Below are 19,338 nucleotides of genomic sequence, written 5' to 3'. Positions count from 1 at the left end.
GGCGTCCACCCAGGGGCCGGGGTGGGTGGCCAACGAGATGGCCACTGTAATGGGGCTCGGTGCGTAGGCACCGCCCCTGTCATGTCAGGGCTCCACGGCTGCGCGGACTGTCCCTCCACCTTCCCTCCACTCCCCTGGCTCTGGCAGGCCCCCACCCTTCCCCCCTCCCCCCACCCCGCCCCCCGCAGAAAGCACAGCCGGTGTCCGATACGGGAGCCCCCATGGCAGGCTGGTCCAAATGTTTGATCACATGGGGTCAGGGGTGAACTAGCTGGATGGATCCAGAACTGGCTTGGCCATAGAAGACAGAGGGTAGCAGTGGAAGGGTGTTTTTCCGAATGGACATCTGTAACTAGTGGTGTTCGCAAGGATTAGTACTGGGACCTCTGCTCTTTGTAATATACATAAATGACTTGAAAAAAACGTAGCGGGTCTGATTAGCAAGTTTGCAGATGATACTAAGATACAGGAGTTGCAGATAGACATAAGACATAAGACACAGGAACAGAATTAGGCCACTCAGCCCATCGAGTCTGCTCCGCCATTCGATCATGGCTGATATTTTTCTCATCCCCATTCTCCTGCCTTTTCCCCATAACCCCTGATCCCCTTATTAATCAAGAACCTATCTATCTCTGTCTTAAAGACACTCAGTGATTTGGCCTCCACAGCCTTCTGCGGCAAAGAGTTCCACAGATTCATCACCCTCTGGCTGAAGAAATTCCTCCTTACCTCTGTTTCAAAGGATCATCCCTTTGGTTCTAGTTTCTCCGACAAGTGGAAACATCCTCTCCACGTCCACTCTATCCAGGCCTCGCAGTATCCTGTAAGTATCAATAAGATCCCCCCAGATCCTTCTAAACTCCAATGAGTACAGACCCAGAGTCCTCAAACGTTCCTCACACAACAAGTTCTTCATTCCAGGGATCATTCTTGTGAACCACCTCTGGACCCTTTCCAAGGCCAGCACATCCTTCCTTAGATATGGGGCCCAAAACTGTTCACAATACTCCAAATGGGGTCTGACCAGAGCCTTATTCTGCCTCAGAAGTACCCCCCTTGTCTTGTATTCTAGCCCTCTTGACATGAATGCCGACATTGCATTTGCCTTCTTAACTGCCGACTGAACCTGCACGTTAACCTTTAGAGAATCATGAACAAGTCCCGTTGTGTTTCTGATTTCCTCAGCATTTCCCCATTTAGAAAATAGTCTATGTCTAAATTCCTCCTTCCAAAGTGCATAACCTCACACTTTTCCACATTGCATTTCATTTGCCACTTCATTGCCCTCTCTCCTAGCTTGTCCAAATCCTTCTGCAGCCCCCTTGCTTCCTCAATACTACCTGTCCCTCTCCAGGGGCGTCATTCTCCGACCCCCCGCCGGGTCGGAGAATGGCCGTTGGCCGCCGTGAATCCCGCCCCCGCCGAAGTCTCCGGTACCGGAGATTGGGCGGGGGCGGGAATCGGGCCGCGCCGGTTGGCGGGACCCCCCGCTCAATTCTCCGGCCCGAATGGGCCGAAGTCCCGCCCAGAAATTGCCTGACCCGCCGGCGTAAATCAAAGCTGGTATTTACCGGCGGGACCAGGCGGCGTGGGCGGGCTCCGGGGTCCTGGGGGGGGGCGCGGGGCGATCTGACCCTGGGGGGTGCCCCCACGGTGGCCTGGCCCGCGATCGGGGCCCACCGATCCGCGGGCAGGCCTGTGCCGTGGGGGCACTCTTTCCCTTCCGCCTCCGCCATGGCCTCCACCATGGCGGAGGTGGAAGAGACTCTCCCCACTGCGCATGCGCGGGAAACTGTCGGCGGCCGCTGACGCTCCCGCGCATGCGCCGCATTTCCGCGCCAGCTGGCGGGACACCAAACGCCATTTCCGCCAGCTGGCGGGGCAACAAACGCCATTTCCGCCAGCTGGCGGGGCGGAAATCCCTCCGGCGCCGGCCTAGCCCCTCAATGTTGGGGCTCGGCCCCCAAAGATGCGGAGCATTCCGCACCTTTGGGCCGGCGCGATGCCCATCTGATTGGCGCCGTTTTTGGCACCAGTCGGAGGACATCGCGCCGTTGGGGGAGAATTTCACCCCAGATCTTTGTATCATCTGCAAACTTAGCAACAGTGCCTTCAGTTCCTTCTCGTGATGAAGATTGCCAGAGAATACAACAGGATATAGATAGGCTGCAAAATTGGGCAGAGAAATGGCTGATGGAATTTAACCCGGATAAATACGAGGTAGTGCATTCTGGTAGATCCTGTAGCCAGTTAAAATTGCTAACTCCCGATTTAGAATGGCTAACTCCCGATTTAAAATGGCGAACGGCAAAGGCTGGTGGGAAAGTCAGCCAACAGAACAAAAATGAGCAGCTGCAGGTTGAGTGTGTATTTACCTCTGGAAAGGCCAGACAAGATCGATACCAGCAACCATCAGCATAACAAAACACCAGCCATCTGCATATTAATGAGCAATCCCCGGGAACAATGAGCAACATTTAGACACATAAAGCAAAACCAGACTCTTCGGCGCCAGCAGAAGCCTACACAAAAGGAGGTGAACGACCACCTCAAGACTGCCCATCGATCAGGGAACCGCTCCAGCATTGGAGAAAATCAAACCAAGTGATTGGGACAAAGTCCAATCACTTGGAACCAGGTACAGGGTCCGCCCCGAAAGGCGGGAAGCCCCTGGGGACTATAAGAATCAAGCCCAAGTTCAAATCGTTCCCCTTGACCGGGGCACTCAGCAAAGCGAACCAACCCTTGACAGTAACCGGTTCAGCCACCGCCGATATCCAGTCAGTCTTACTTCAACGCTGGCTACGAGATAGGCACTCCTAGCTACCAATCTGTACCAACTTCGAATCCCGCAGGCTCAGAACCCAAACGAAAGGCCATTCGTTTCCCTGACCTGGTGGGCCAGTTCCAAGTTAAGTATTGGCCTGTTAGCTGTAGAAGTAGCTTAGATGTAGAATTTGTACATGAGTAGTGGTTACTGTGTATAATAAATGTGCTTTGATTTAAATCTTACTAAGCGGTGTATTGGATTATTGATCATTACTCGGACTTGAGCCATGTGGCGGTATCATAAAGATACCTGGCGACTCAAGAGCAAAGGTGATAAAACAGAGCAATTAAACTAAGGCAAAAGTTGCAACAATCCACAGGTAGGAGCTATAAAATAAATGGCAGAGCCATCAGGAGCATAGAGACACAGAGAGATCTGGACGTGCAGGTCCACAGATCCTTAAAAGTGGCATCACAGGTGGAAATGGTGGTAAAGAAAGCATATGGCATGCTTGCCTTCATAGGACAGGGTATCGAGTATAAAAGCTCAAAAATTATGTTACAATTATATAGAACGTTGTTTAGGCCACATTTGGAATACTGTGTCCAATTCTGGTCACCACATTACCAGAAGGACGTGGAGACTTTGGAGGGAGTACAGAAAAGGTTTACCAGGATGTTGCCTGGTATAGAGGGTATTAGATATGAGGAGAGATTGAATAAACTGGGATTTTTCTCCCTAGAGACGGAGGCTGAGGGACTACCTGATAGAAATTTATAAAATTATTAGGGATATAGATAGGGTGAACAGTTGGAGATTTTTTTCCCAGGGTGGAAATTACAATTACAAGGGAGCACAAGTTCAAGGTGAGGGGGGAAAGGTTCAGTGGAGATGTGCGGGGGAAATCTTTTACACAGAGGGTGATGGTGGCCTGGAATGCACTGCCAAGTGAGGTGGTTGAGGCAGATGCATTAGCGACCTTTAAGACTTATTTGGATAGGTACATAAACAGACGGGGTATAGAAGGATACAGGCGGTTGGTCTAGATAGGACACGTGATCGGCGCAGGCTTGGAGGGCCGTAGGGCCTGTTCCCGTGCTGTATTGTTCTTTGTTCTTTGTCTGAAGGAGCTTCACTAACAGCAGGATTATTTTCTGGCATGCAAGTATCATTTTTGTCTGTGTAAGTGGAGTTGAGAACTCAATGTTCATTTTATGTGCTGTTTAATGGGAAATCGGCTGTTAATAATAATAATCGCTTATTGTCATGAGTAGGCTTCAATGAAGTTACTGTGAAAAGCCCCTAGTCGCCACATTCCGGCGCCTGTTCGGGGAGCTGATACGGGAATTGAACCCGCGCTGCTGGCATTGTTCTGCATTACAAGCCAACGATTTAGCCCACTGTGCTAAACCAGCTCCTAAACCAGTTAGGGTTAAGAAATACACATAGGTTGCTAGGCTTGAAGTTTCAAACTTTAAATATTGTTTTTCTTTTGTTATAATAAAGTTTTGTTTGTAAAAATAACCAAGCCCTATTTTTCATGCAATACTCCTGGAGTGTATCAATCTTACCGCAAAGTCTTAAAAATACAAAAAACATTGCCGTTCTGGTCCAGTATCTTAGCCACTGTTGGGATCTGGTCTGACGTCCTTAAACACGCCTCATATGCAGAGGCATGACAACATCAGCCTGGAGGGAGAGGAGCAGACAGAAGCCTCTTCTAATGAGGGAGACAGGAAAGTAGAGAGTTATATGGAAAGGAAACCCCATTAGTGGGCTGCTGATGTGTGTGCCATATAAGTTCATACATGGGAGGCCAGGGACCACCGCATACTGACCTGCTTTCAATTACCTGTACATCATTAAGCAACATAAAATTAACAACTTTACCCATTTTCCATGGATGACACATACTACCACATCTTAAGAACTCACAACGCTTTTCCTCAGTCATCACACAGAGGCTCACATCTTAATTTATGAGGAAGCAGCCAATGGCTCTTAAGCACATGATAGTAAACACCGAACATCCCTGAAGGGGAAACATCATGAGATCAATCTGCCAAAGTTTAAGGGCAAACACAGTGGTGTACACCGGCGTCAATGGCCTCTTGGCCCAGCAATTCAGCTGTCTTCAGCTGAATTGTGCGGGCGCGATTGGTGACGATTCTCCGGTCGGCGGAGCGGCGTGGCGGGAATTTCCCACATCCCAGGCGATTCTCCGACCCGCCGCGGGCTCGGAGAATCCCGCCCACGATCTCCATTGAAGGAACCCACAGTCTCCAAATACGTAGCTGCAGTGGATGGGGCCTCCTGATGGGACTGCAAACTGACTTAGTAGCGGCACACTTGCGTGAGTCAAAGGATTATACTAAGTCTCACACCAGAGACGCGGGCACAAAATCTAGGTTGACCCTCCAACACAGTACTGAGAAAGTGCTAAACTGTCGGAGGTGCCACCTTTTACCTTTCAGTAAGACAATGGCTGGAATTCTCTGGCCGTTGGTATTCTCTGTTCCTGCCAGCATTCCTGGCGGCATGGGGTGGCTTCAATGGGAAATCCCACCGACAAGCTGAGTGAGTAGAGAATCCCGCCATCAGCAAACAGTGTGCCATTGAGGAACACGTGGCTAGGGGACTGGAGTATCCAGCCACTAAATTAAGGTTTTATCTGCCCCCTCAGAAACAAAGTAAAATATCCCACAGCACTATTTCAAAAAGGAGCAGGGGAGTTCTTTTGGTGTCTTTTGTCCATATTTATCCTTCAACCAAAGTCATTAGGAATAGATTATCTGACCATTATTTCATGATGTTTTTTGGAACCTTGGTGTAAGTTAGTTGGCTGCTACATTTGCCTACACTACATCACTTCAAAATTGTACATGCGTTTTGTGATGCTGTTTGGGTATCCTGAGGTCATGAAAGCTGCTGCATAAATGCAAATGATTCCTTCAAGAGTCTAATATTTTTTCAAGAATGAGGTGCTTGTATCATTAACACGACTACAGAGAAACAGGATGTTAGTTAATGTCACAGTGAATTACTTTGAAAGCCCTTCCAGGTTCCGCATCTTCCCAAGCTCGTTTCATGGCACGAATTTCATCCTGTCGTTCGGAATCTTTCTTGATCTCAACACAGTCACTTTCACCATAGTCAGTGACATAGTGGAGTGTAAAATGAGGTTTTGTTGTATCAATTTGCAGCACCTGAGAAACAAAAAAACAAACCGTGTGTATTTTAGTTAATCACTACATCAAATATTGCACGATATCTCTGTTAAACCTTAGGAAGTAATCTAAAGGTTGAAACAAGAACAATGAATGGAAAGATGACTATCTCCACAGCTAATGAAGGCTTTTGTAAGGTCATCGCTGTTGTAATGTAAAGAAACAGGACAGCCAGTTTGGGCAGAGCAAAGAGTGGATCAGAGCTGATGACTGATCATTGACCTGTTAACGCTGTTTTTCCCTCCACAGATGCTGCCAGACCTGTTGAGAATTTCCAGCATGTTCCATATACATTTCAGATTTCTAGCATCTGCTGTATTTTGCTTTTGTGAAACTTACCAACAACACTCAATATTCACCATTATATGGCAACTTATAAAGAGATGGCTAAGAAAAGACCACAAACAACATTCACGCTCTGCATCGTTGTGTACAGACCTCCCTATAACCAGAAGAGATGCTAATCCCTGCGAAGGCAAAGAAAAAGGTAAAGTAATTCCCAGTAACATTGTAAATTCCTCCTTTGAATTCCCAAATGCTGCAGGAGACCATGGTTACCTACCCCTGGGGCAGGTACACCAGTACACATGGTCAACCAACCAACCTCCTTTTATACCAACTGTGATAGTCACCACTGTATGTATATATTACATATATGAGAAGTAATACGGTAAGGCTCCAGTACTACAGATACAGGGATAGATCCCTGCCTGCTGGCTCCACCCAGTAGGCGGAGTATAAATGTGTGTGCTCACCGAGCTGCAGCCATTTCGGCGGCAGCTGCAGGAGGCAACACATCTCTGCTTAATAAAGCCTCGATTACTCTCTACTCTCGTCTTGTCGTAATTGATAGTGCATCAATTTATTTAGCAAAGATTTTACAGCGATGGACCTACGCATCAAGCCAGATCGCCTGCAGCTGCACTCTCAAGCAGACAACGCCACGTCGGCCTTCGACCACTGGCTAACTTGCTTTGAAGCCTACATCGGATCAGCGACAGAACAACCCTCAGAAGCACAGGAACTCCAGATCCTGTACACACGGTTGAGCTCCGATATTTTTCCCCTTATCCGGGCGCGCCCAACTACACTGAAGCCATGGTGCTTCTGAAAAAGAACTACACCCGGTCGATCTATGCCAGGCACCTCCTGCCAATGCGGCAACAACTCCCCGGTGAGTCATTGGAAGATTTCTGGCATGCCCTGCACGCCTTGGCAAGGAACTGCGATTGCCAGGCAGTTTTGGCTGTTGAACATACCAAACTCCTAATCAGGGACGCTTTCGTTACGGGCATAAGGTCGGCGTACATCCGCCAGCGCCCATAAAGGCCTGCAACCTACCCTACTCCATTGCGGAAGTCAGGGCGGTCACCAAAGACTGCCAGGTCTGCGCGGAGTGCAAACTGCACTTCTGCCGGCCAGACCGAGCGCACCTGGTGAAGGCCTCCCGTCCCTTTGAACGCCTCAGCATGGATTTCAAAGGGTGCCTCCCCTCCTCTGACCTTAACATGGTCGATGAATACTCCAGATTCCCCTTCGCCATCCCATGCCCCGATATGACGTCTGCCACAGTCATCAAAGCCCTCAATAGCATCTTCACTCTGTTCGGTTTCCCCACTTACGTCCACAGCAACTGGGGATCCTCCTTTATGAGTGATGAGCTGCGTCAATTCCTGCTCAGCAAGGGCATTGCCTCGAGCAGGATGACCAGCTACAACCCCCGGGGAAATGGGCAGGTGGAGAGGGCGAACGGGACGGTCTGGAAGGCCGTCCTGCTGGCCCTATGGTCTAAAGATCTCCTGATCTCTCGCTGGCAGGAGGTCCTCCCCGGCGCCCTCCACTCCATCCGATTGCTACTTTGCACTGTGACTAATGCAACCCCCCATGACTGTCTCCTTGCCTTCCCTAGGAAGTCTACCTCCGGGGTTTCGCTCCCAACGAGTATGGCAGCTCCAGGACCCGTTCTCCTCCGCAAGCACGTGCGACTTCACAAGGCGGACCGTTGGTCGAGAGAGTACAGCTACTCCATGCAAACCCGCAATACGCCTACGTGGCATACCACGACGGCCGCCAGGATACAGTCTCCCTCAGGGACCTGGCACCAGCTGGTTTCCCCCCCCGCCCCCAATTGCCCCCGGCGCACTTCACCACAGCCCCCGCTCCAGGACGATCCGTCCTCCTCTTGGTCCTACCCAGGGATGAAGATGAGGACTACACGCTCCCGGAGTCACCGGCGACCAAGCCGGTGCCTGCATCGCCACCGGGACTGCGGCGCTCACAACGGAGGATCAAGGCACCCGATCGGCTGAATTTGTGAACTTTCCCCAAAATGTTAACCTTAAAAATGCTCGCGTACATGTAAATAGTTTTTCCACCACCCCCACTGGACTCTTTTTTAACAGGGGGTGGATGTGGTAGTCACCACTCTTTGTATATATTACATATATGAGAAGTAAAACGGTAAGGCTCCTGTACTACAGGTACGGGGATAGATCCCTGCCTGCTGGCTCCACCCAGTAGGCGGAGTATAAATGTGTGTGCTCACCAAGCTGCAGTCATATCGTCAGCAGCTGCAGGAGGCAACACATCCCTGCTTAATAAAGCCTCGATTACTCTCTACTCTCATCTCGGCGTAATTAATACATCACCAACACAGTGAGGAACGCAACCATGTACAAGACCAGAGAAACCCTTACCAGCCCAAAAGGTTACTGAAGTTTACGCTGCTTTTTCCAGCATATCCTTCCATAGTCTTGCATGCCAAAAATGTATTCATCCCCCTCTACTAGCCCGTGTCCTTTGATGTCCTAGTGTGACTTCATGTGTACATCCAGCACTCCCCATCAGTGGAAAATTCTTCAGACAGGCTTGGTCTCACACCCTGGGACTCATCCCAACCATCATGTGTGATAACTCTCTCTTTACCTTTCAAAGCTTTCTCAAAACCCACCTCTTCCAACTAGCATTTTCTAATTATCTTCTTACTACTTACTATTTGTTATCCAACGATATTAAGGGATATGGGGAAAAGGCAAGGATATAAGGAGTTTGGTCCCAGATTAGCCAGGATCTCATTGAATGGCAGAACAGACTTGAGGGATTCAATGGTCTATTGCTGTTCCTATGTTCTTGGAATTCCAAATAAGTTCTGTTTCCATTTCTTCCCTTAGTAGCCAATCATCATATTTATTAATTTGCTGCTGAGACTTGAGCATCAAAATCTGGGCTGACACTCCGGTGCAGTACTGATGGGGCATTGCACTATTAGAGATGGTGGGCACGATCTAATTGCCACAGTGCACCCGGTGTGGATCCGTGCGAGACAGATAGATCCCGGTAGAGTCCGAAATCGGGATCCGAGCAGGGTGCTGATCAGTTTCCGATCTAACCGGCCTGTTCCCGTTGGCGGGTTCCGGATTCTGCCTAGACATGATGAGAAACCAATTGACACCAATCTCCATATCATTAACGGGACAGGTCCCCTATCCAACGGCCTCCCATGATCTAACAGGCACCGCAGCGAGCCGTCACACGGGCGCCCTTTAGTACACCTATTTAAAACCATGAAGCTAGTGCAATGACTGCTGAGGGGGTGGAAGCACGGTGGCGCAGTGGGTTAGCCCTGCTGCCTCACGGCGCCGAGGTCCCAGGTTCGATCCCGGCTCTGGGTCGCTATCCATGTGTAGTTTGCACATTCTCCGCATGCTTGCGTGGGGTTCGCCCCCACAACCCATAGATGTGCAGGTCAGGTGGATTGGGCACGCTAAATTGCCCTTTAATTGGAAAAAATGAATCGGGTACTCTAAATTTAAGGGTGCAGGAGGCTTGGGATCTCGAGGATACCGGAGTGGAAGCTAAAATTGATTGTCGGTCTCTGACCCTCTCCAATTCCTGACAGATATCATAATATGGGTGGTATCACCGACTCCACAGCAGCTGCCCTCGCAATGCTGGTGGCAGTCCAGGCAGCCAGACGTCGGAGGAGGACACATCTTGTGGACTTGACACCATGTGGAGGAGGAGGCTACCCATTCCCGGTGGCCATTAAGGTCACCAGAGCCCTGAACTTCTACACTTTGGGCTCATTTCAGGGCTTGAGCGGAAACTTGTGCAGCGTATCCCAACCAACAGCCCACAAGTGCATTCATGAAGTCACGGATGCCCTGTTTGCCTGGCAACTGACTATATAAACTTTGACCTGGACCTTTGACCTGGCCGAACAAGCAGCCTGGGCAGCAGGATTCTCTGCCATCACCGGGATGGCCCAGGTCCAGGGGGTAATAGATGGCACACATCAACAGGAAGGGGTTCCACTCCTTGAATGTTCAACTACCAGCTTCAGATCATGCACGCTTCCCTGGGGTTGTGCACGACAGCTACATCCTGGAGTAGTCAGAGATCCCCGGCATCTTTGGGGACCACCCCAGGATGATGGGTTGGCTCTGGGGTATAAGGGGTGCCCACTGAGGTCCTGGCTAATGATGCCAGTACGCAGGCCGAAGACCGATGCAGAGACCCTGTACAACGAGGCCCATATGGCCACCCGTGCTGTCATTGAGCGGTGCATCGGACTCATCAAAATATGGTTCCGATGCCTCGACCAGTCTGGTGGTGCACTGCAATACACCCCCCCCCCCCCCCCAAAGGGTTGCCAGCTTTGCGGTCATCTGCTGTGCCTTCCACAACCTGGCACAGCAGCAGGGCGATGTGCTGGAGTTGGAGAAGGAGGGACTCGTCTGAGGAGGAGGACGAGCAGGGGCTGGACTAGGAGGGGCTGGAGGACAGGCCCGGGGAGGACCCATGGGAGCAGCCAGTGGATGGAGGGCAGGTGGCAGCAGCGAGATCCCGGCATTTCCAGAGAACAAGGGAGACCCTCACCCACTTCACAGAGGACGGGACTTTGTCTGTCATCTCACCCCCATTTCCCATCCCACCATCTCCCCCTCCCAACCTGCCTCCCACCCTCCGACTATTCCTCCAGCTGCCTGCCCCCAAACACCCTGTTCTACCCTCCCAGGATCTGTATAACATCACTCCAGGGAGATGGGCCTGTGTCTGCACTGTCAGCAGTATACAAGGCAGGAAGGTGATGATAACTTGTTGTGACGCAAGCTCTGGTGCTCCTCAATCTATGCCATAGTCTGACTCCTATCATTTTGCTGACAGCGTGCACACACCCATAACCTGCACATGGTATGCTCTCGGGACCCCAGATAGGACCATTTTGCCCGGGAGGGATGGGGGGAGTGGCTGTGGCCGGGTGAGAGCAAGAGGGTGGCGGGTGCAGGCCGGCCCGCAGTGTGGAATAACGTGTCAGAGGCTTCACATGTCGCAGGTGTAATGTCTTTTAATTGTGTACAATCAAACCCTAACAGTCCCTCGGTATCGATGGTGCTGCCCCCCCCAGTGTCCTCTCAGTGATTCTCTATTGTCTTAGCCCTCCGTGCTCTGCCGCTAAGTATAGATATGTCCCCTGGATGTGCTTCAGTGGTGGAGGCAGTCTGCTGTTTTCTGCACTCTGTGACCTTTGATGCCCCTTGCGTATGTCCTCTGGAAGACCTGGGGCAGGAGGGCCCCGGGCGACTTGCTCGTGGCATATGTCTCACCCTGCCACCCTGTCCTGTCCGCTGACCTCGAGATACATCGTTATCGGGGGGGGGGGGGGGGAGGAGGGAGAGCTGGAGACTGCCGTCGTCTCTCTGTTGGAAGGCTCCGGATCAGCCTCCCGTTCTCCTTCCTCCTGGATGGTGCCCATAGGGCCCTGGGGGCCACCTTGGGTCAGTGGGGCAGCTGGAATGAGCTCCAGGAGGCCTATGTCATTTTGCTCTGCCAGCCCTTGGCGACTCCATTGTCTGCACTATGGTGCTGATGCCCTTGGTGGTGACCTCTCCGACTGCGCCATGCTCTGAGGTACCTTGGGACATGTTCTGGAGTGCCTCGGCAAGGTCCACCTGCGTCTGAGTGGTGCTGTCGAGATGCTCAGCCATGACTGTCACAGACTGAGCCATGCCTTGGACACCACCGCTCATGCTGCTGACGTTGTGCTACAGGCTCTCCACTGCAATCGCCACACTAACAGTGTTGACCTTGGTGCCATGCATTGCTGGCACCATCTCCTGCGCCCGAGCCTTTGGGAACTCTCCAATCAGCTATAGACCCACTGGAGTGTCCCTGACAACCCCTCCTGAATCTCACAGCCGAACTCTAGCGTCCGTATCAGCTCTGGGATAAACATGTCCAGAGGTTCGGCTTCTGACTGGGACGCAGCTCTGTCCTGGGATCAGACTGCTGCCTCCCCTGTATGTTCCTGCCTCCACCTTTTAGTACAGGCAAGGGAGTAAAAATAAAGTGCGGTTTTATTCACAACAGAAACGTATATGCACTCACATACCTGGTTAGGTTTCACTGGTCCTTTCTCCTTGAGGCCTGAAGTCAGGCCGAACTTATGTACAACAGTCCCCGCCCCATAGTTAATGGGGGAGTGCATATTCCTCTAGCCACATGGGGACTATCATCAAACCTGTCCCGTGTGCTTCGTGCGGGATATCGCACACCTGATGTGCATTGGTAATGTGGGGTGCTCACCAAATCATGCCCCAGAAGCCTGTCCACTACTTTCGGCCATTGAGGGGCATATATTTGCGCTGGTGGAGGGTAGGGGTGATGTCTGTGACGCATCGATGGTGATATCCTCGGCGCTCTCCTCTGAGATGTTCTCTTTAGGCCTGAGGGGTGGGGCGCCAAAGATGGGCCGGCACCATTGGATGGGGATCCTGCAGGAGAAGGGATATGTGCTCAGTGAGATGGGAGGATCATCGTGTCTGACATGCAAAACTCACTTGAGGCAGGTCAACTGGGTGGGGGCAGGTGGATCCTTACCTCTGCGGCACAGGCCAACCTCAATGACAATGACCGCTCTGTCCTCGGTTGCCCCCGCGACCTCTAGGGTCCGTTCCTCAGCAGGGGTGAGGACTCTGGGGCGAAATTCTCCCCCAACGGCGGGATGCCCGCCGACTGGCGCCAAAGCCGGCGCAAATCAGACGGGCATCGCGCCGGCAAAAAGGTGCGGAAGTCTCCGCATCTTTGGCGGCCTAGCCCCAACATTGAGGGGCTAGGCCGACGCCGGAGGGATTTCCGCCCCGCCAGCTGGCGGAAATGGCGTTTGTTGCCCCGCCAGCTGGCGCGGAAATGCGGCGCATGCGCGGGAGCGTCAGCGGCCGCTGTCAGTTTCCCAGCGCATGCGCGGGAGCGTCAGCGGCCGCTGTCAGTTTCCCGCGCATGCGCAGTGGGGAGAGTCACTTCCGCCTCCGCCATGGTGGAGGCCGTGGCGGAGGCGGAAGGGAAAGAGTGCCCCCACGGCACAGGCCCGCCCGCGGATCGGTGGGCCCCGATCGCGGGCCAGGCCACCGTGGGGGCACCCCCCGAGGTCAGATCGCCCCGCGCCCCCCCAGGACCCCGGAGCCCGCCCATGCCGCCTGGTCCCGCCGGTAAATACCAGGTTTGATTTACGTCGGCGGGACAGGCAATTCCTGGGCGGGACTTCGGCCCATCCGGGCCGGAGAATCCAGCGGGGGGTCCCGCCAACCGGCGCGGCCGGATTCCCGCCCCTGCCCAATCTCCGGCAGCGGAGACTTCGGCGGGGGCGGGGGGCGGGATTCACGGCGGCCAACGGCCATTCTCCGACCCGGCGGGGGGTCGGAGAATGACGCCCCTGATGTCTGGCACCTGATTGCGAATCCACCGCGTCAAACAGTTGGGCCAGGTCGGTATCTCTGAATTGTGGGCTGGTCTGCATGGTGGCATGGCTGCGTGTTGTCTGGCGATTGCTCAGAGGGAGCGGTTTAAGCGCTGCTCCCCCTCGGTAGCGGGGAGCTGCTGGGCATGGCCCAGGTGAATCAGCTGGTGGGACAGCCATTTCTGCCGTGAAGCCCGTGGGGGATCCGGCCTTAATTGACGTTAGATACCGGTCACAGTCCCGCCAGGTCAACCATCGGGAGCACCCGGCAAATTCCGCTACTGCACTTTGTGCTTCTCCTGTTAAATCGCGTCTGCTGTCTTCAGATGAGGCCTCACCTGTCCTCACAAAATGTGGAGACAAAAAGTCCTTATTATTTATTATTAAAAACATTTTGATGAGCTTCAGGGGGAATCTTGTCGATTTCCTGGCCATTATTTGTCCCTCAATCAATTATCAGCTTTTTTATGTAAGGGTCCTTCCTGCTGATTTCCTTATTTCCCGTTTCTTTATTTTTTGCTGTTATCATTTTGATCCATGGTTGCTTAATGGACATGTATCTTTAAGTCGAACAGCAAAGAGAATGTGGAATTTGCAAGTTGCAACATGGTATGTGGTGCTAGTTTTCGAGCAGCAGAACTCAGACTCTGTGACACCCGAGAGGTGGGATGGGACTACTTTGATTGGTTGGCTGCTGGCCAATGAATTGTCCAAAAGGTAGCAGGTGGTGATTGGGTCCGACTTGAGTGGGATGATTTCCAGGGACCTCAGGAAAGTAGAATTGGAGACCTGGACACAGAGACAAGGACCTGCTCTTTCTCTTCTCACTCTGTCTCTCCAGAAATGTGGTGAGCTGCTATATTTCTGAACCTACAGAGAACCTGAATGAATGAATCTATAGTGATAACCATGATAGACTTGAAACAGAAATCTTGAACTGAAAGCCTTGAAGGAACATATACTTAAAGACAACCATCTGAAACAAAGTAACGGAAATAAAACAGAGTCCAGTGTTGAGCACGTTTAGCCGGGTGTTTCCAGATGCTCGCAGCGCAGAGAAAGACCTTGCTGTCTAATGGGACTCTGTTTCATTTCAGGGCCTCAGTGGGGAACGCCCCTGCACTGAGGAGCTCCGCTTGCCAATTCATGAGATCGGGGTCATCGAGCTCCCACACCTCACCTAATAAGGGTGGGGCATCCCCGTGACCGATCCGCGGCATGGGTAAAATTTGCCACTTTGGCCCCTTGGCACTGCCAGCCTGGCACCCTGTCAGTGCCACGCCGGCACCTTGGCAGTGTCACACTGGTGGCACCCTAGCAGTGCCAAGGTGCCAGGTGGCATAGGGGGTGCCAGGGTGCTACCCTGCCCAGAACCCAGACACCCAGGAGCCCCAGATCCCCTGGGAAACCCCCAAAGTGCCAGTACGCCTGGTCCCCATTTGTGGAGACCAGTGCTCGCTCGTGGTCTCTGAGGCGCGGGGGTTGGATCCCACGCCTTGGGTAACTCAGGCAAGTGCATATCAAAGTGCTGCTTTCTGCAACACTTTAACATGCAGATTAGCCAGATCTGAGTGGAATCCAGATCGCAGTATCCCATTAGGTCCCGCGACATGTTGCAAGCCAGGTAAATCCCGTGAGAAACCTCATGCGAGATTTACTCACCGTGCTTTGCCCAAACGCCCATAGGTTTAAATTAGTTCGGCAGGAGGGTGGGAACCTGAATTGTAGCTCCAGTATACAGGAGGTTGAGAGTAGTGAGGTCATGAGTAAGGTTTCAAAGTTGCAGGAGTGTACCGGCAGACAGGAAGGTGGTTTAAAGTGTGTCTACTTCAACGCCAGGAGCATTCGGAATAAGGTGGGTGAACTTGCGGCATGGGTTGGTACCTGGGACTTCGATGTTGTGGCCATTTTGGAGACATGGATAGAGCAGGGACAGGAATGGTTGTTGCAGGTGCCGGGGTTTAGATATTTCAGTAAGCTCAGGGAAGGTGGTAAAAGAGGGGGAGGGGTGGCATTGTTAGTCAAGGACAGTATTACGGTGGCAGAAAGGACGTTTGATGAGGACTCGTCTATTGAGGTAGTATGGGCTGAGGTTAGAAACAGGAAAGGAGAGGTCACCCTGTTGGGAGTTTTCTATAGGCCTCCGAAAAGTTCCAGAGATGTAGAGGAAAGGATTGCAAGGATGATTCTGGATAGGAGCGAAAGTAACAGGGTAGTTGTTATGGGGGACTTTAACTTTCCAAATATTGACTGGAAACGCAATAGTTTGAGTACTTTAGATGGGTCCGTTTTTGTCCAATGTGTGCAGGAGGGTTTCCTGACACAGTATGTAGATAGGCCAACAAGAGGCGAGGCCACATTGGATTTGGTACTGGGTAATGAACCAGGACAGGTGTTAGATTTGGAGGTAGGTGAGCACTTTGGTGATGGTGACCACAATTCGTTTACGTTTACTATAGCGATGGAAAGGGATAGGTTTATACCGCAGGGCAAGAGTTATAGCTGGGGGAAAGGCAATTATGATGCGATGAGGCAAGACTTAGGATGCATAGGATGGGGAAGGAAACTGCAGGGGATGGGCACAATTGAAATGTGGAGCTTGTTCAAGGAACAGCTACTGCGTGTCCTTGATAAGTATGTACCTGTCAGGCAGGGAGGAAATGGTCGAGAGGGAATCGTGGTTTACTAAAGTAGTTGAATCACTTGTCAAGAGGAAGAAAGAGGCTTATGTAAAGATGAGACGTGAAGGTTCGGTTAGGGTGCTCAAGAGTTACAAATTAGCTAGGAAGGACCTAAAGAGAGAGCTAAGAAGAGCCAGGAGGGGACATGAGAAGTCTTGGCAGGTAGGATCAAGGATAACCCTAAAGCTTTCTATAGGTACGTCAGGAATAAAAGAATGACTAGGGTAAGAGTAGGACAGTCAAGGACAGTAGTGGGAAGTTGTGCGTGGAGTCCGAGGAGATAGGAAAGGTGCTAAATGAATATTTTTCGTCAGTATTCACACAGGAGAAAGACAATGTTGTCGGGGAGAACACTGAGATACAGGCTATTCGACTAGAAGGGCATGAGGTTCATAAGGAGGTGGTGTTAGCAATTCTGGAAAGTGTGAAAATAGATAAGTCCCCTGGGCCGGATGGGATTTATCCTAGGATTTTCTGGGAAGCTAGGGAGGAGATTGCTGAGCCTTTGGCTTTGATCTTTATGTCATCATTGTCTGCAGGAATAGTGCCAGAAGACTGGAGGATAGCAAATGTTGTCCCCTTGTTCAAGAAGGGGAGTAGAGACAACCCCGATAACCATAGACCAGTGAGCCTTACTTCTGTTGTGGGCAAAAGTCTTGGAAAGGTTTATAAGAGATAGGATTTATAATCATCTAGAAAGGAATAATTTGATTAGGAATAATGAACACGGTTTTGTGAAGGGTAGGTCGTGCCTTATTGAGTTCTTTGAGAAGGTGACCAAACAGGTGGATGAGGGTAAAGCAGTTGATGTGGTGTATATGGATTTCAGTAAAGCTTTTGATAAGGTTCCCCACGGTAGGCTATTGCAGAAAATACGGAGGTATGGGATTCAGAGTGATTTAGCAGTTTGGATCAGAAATTGGCTAGCTGTAAGAAGACAGAGGGTGGTGGTTGATGGGAAATGTTCAGCCTGGAGTTCAGTTACTAGTGGTGTACCACAAGGATCTGTTTTGGGACCACTGCTGTTTGTCATTTTTATAAATGACCTGGCGGAGGGCGTAGAAGGATGGGTGAGTAAATTTGCAGATGACACTAAAGTCGGTGGAGTTATGGACAGTGCGGAAGGATGTTGCAGGTTACAGAGCGACATAGATAAGCTGCAGAGCTGGGCTGAGAGGTGGTAAATGGAGTTTAATGCAGAAAAGTGTGAGGTGATTCATTTTGGAAGGAATAACAGGAAGTCAGAGTACTGGGCTAATGATGAGATTCTTCGTCGTGTGGATGAGCAGAGAGATCTCAGTGTCCATGTACATAGATCCCTGAAAGTTGCCACCCAGGTTGAGAGGGTTGTTAAGAAGGCGTATGGTGTGTTAGGTTTTATTGGTAGAGGGATTGAGTTTCGGAGCCATGAGGTCATGTTGCAGCTGTACAAAACTCTGGTGCGGCCGCATTTGGAGTATTGCGTGCAGTTGTGGTCGCCGCATTATAGGAAGGATGTGGAAGCATTGGAAAGGGTGCAGAGGAGATTTACCATGATGTTGCCTGGCATGGAGGGAAGATCTTATGAGGAAAGGCTGAGGGACTTGAGGCTGTTTTCGTTAAAGAGAAGGTTAAGAGGTGACTTAATTGAGGCATACAAGATGATCAGAGGATTGGATAGGGTGGACAGTGAGAGCCTTTTTTGTCGGATGGTGATGGCTAGCACGAGGGGACATAGCTTTAAATTGAGGAAAGATAGATATAGGACAGATGTCAGAGGTAGTTTCTTTACTCAGAGAGTAGTAAGGGTGTGGAATGCCCTGCCTGCAACAGTAGTGGGCTCACCAACATTAATGGCAATTAAATGGTCATTGGATAGACATATGGACGATAAGGGAATAGGGTAGATGGGCTTTAGAGTGGTTTCACAGGTCGGCGCAACATCGAGGGCCGAAGGGCCTGTACTGCGCTGTAATGTTCTATGTTCTAGACTCTTTATCCTTCCATTTATGGCAGAGTACGATCTCCACTGGCCTGTTAAGAGTCTGATTGAGGGTCGTGGGCAACGGAGCTCCGACATTCGCATCCCATTCCTGGCGGAGAGTTAAAAAAAAAAAGTGCAAACCAGCCGGACTCCCCCCCCCCCCCCCCCCCCCCCCCCCCGCGCACGGCAGGAGAAAACGCGGGGACCGAGTGAGCACCGAGTCAGCGACGGGGATTGAGCCAGCAGCAGGGATCGACCCCTCCCCCCCTCATGGCGGGAGAGGCAGGAGAACGGGGGGACCAATCGAGGACCGAGCCAGCAGCAGGGACCAACCCCCCCCCCCCCCCCCCGCACGGCAAGAGAAAACGCGGGGACCGAGAGAGGACCGAGCCAGCGGCGGGGACGGCCACCCCCCACCGCGTCGGCCACGAGGCTGGCAGCGGAACAAAGGAGGACACCCGGCCCAGCCAGAAGCCTCTCTTGACCCTCCTGACTCGGCGTGTGGGTGAATGAGAGGAAAATAAAGAACTTCCCCAAAAACGTTTTGAAGAGAAAGGGGGGAAAAAAATGTCTATCCCCTTTAAAAAAATTGTCTTTTTGAAAAATGGGTTTAAGAGGGAAAAACATTTTTAAAGGAGAGAGGGGAAGAGGAAAAGAAAAGGGGATAAAAGAAAACGGAAATTGGGGGAGGGGAAAAAAAATGCCAGAAGGTAGCCAAAGCAGAGAGAGAAAGGGCACCAGAAGCTGACGGGGTAATGGGCGAGCCCTATCAGACGTGCTAACTGGCAAATGAAGCGGTGGAACGGAAGGTTTGGCGCAACAAAAAGAACTGGGCAGACAGGAGCTTTTTCCCCTTGGGCCAGGGGGGAACTGGAACTGGAAGGCAGCCTTTGCCGAGGCGCTGAGGGAACATCAGCAGGAAAACAAGGCAGAGGCTAGGGGCAGACATGGAGGCCACG

General features: G+C 51.6%; 1 protein-coding gene across 4 annotated transcripts in view; it reads right to left on the bottom strand.

Annotated features, from left to right (window-relative positions):
• The window catches only part of adgb (androglobin), a 612,248-nt gene that overhangs the window by 67,507 nt on the left and 525,403 nt on the right, over nt 1-19,338 (bottom strand). For all 4 annotated transcript variants that reach the window (XM_072504722.1, XM_072504733.1, XM_072504728.1 and 1 more), the window contains one exon: nt 5,818-5,979. In XM_072504722.1, coding sequence (XP_072360823.1) covers nt 5,818-5,979 — 162 coding nt within the window. The remainder of the gene's footprint in view (nt 1-5,817; nt 5,980-19,338) is intronic.

Source organism: Scyliorhinus torazame, chromosome 1, assembly GCF_047496885.1.
Source record: "Scyliorhinus torazame isolate Kashiwa2021f chromosome 1, sScyTor2.1, whole genome shotgun sequence".
NCBI lineage: Eukaryota > Metazoa > Chordata > Chondrichthyes > Carcharhiniformes > Scyliorhinidae > Scyliorhinus > Scyliorhinus torazame.
This window is presented reverse-complemented; position numbering and strand designations above follow the sequence as displayed.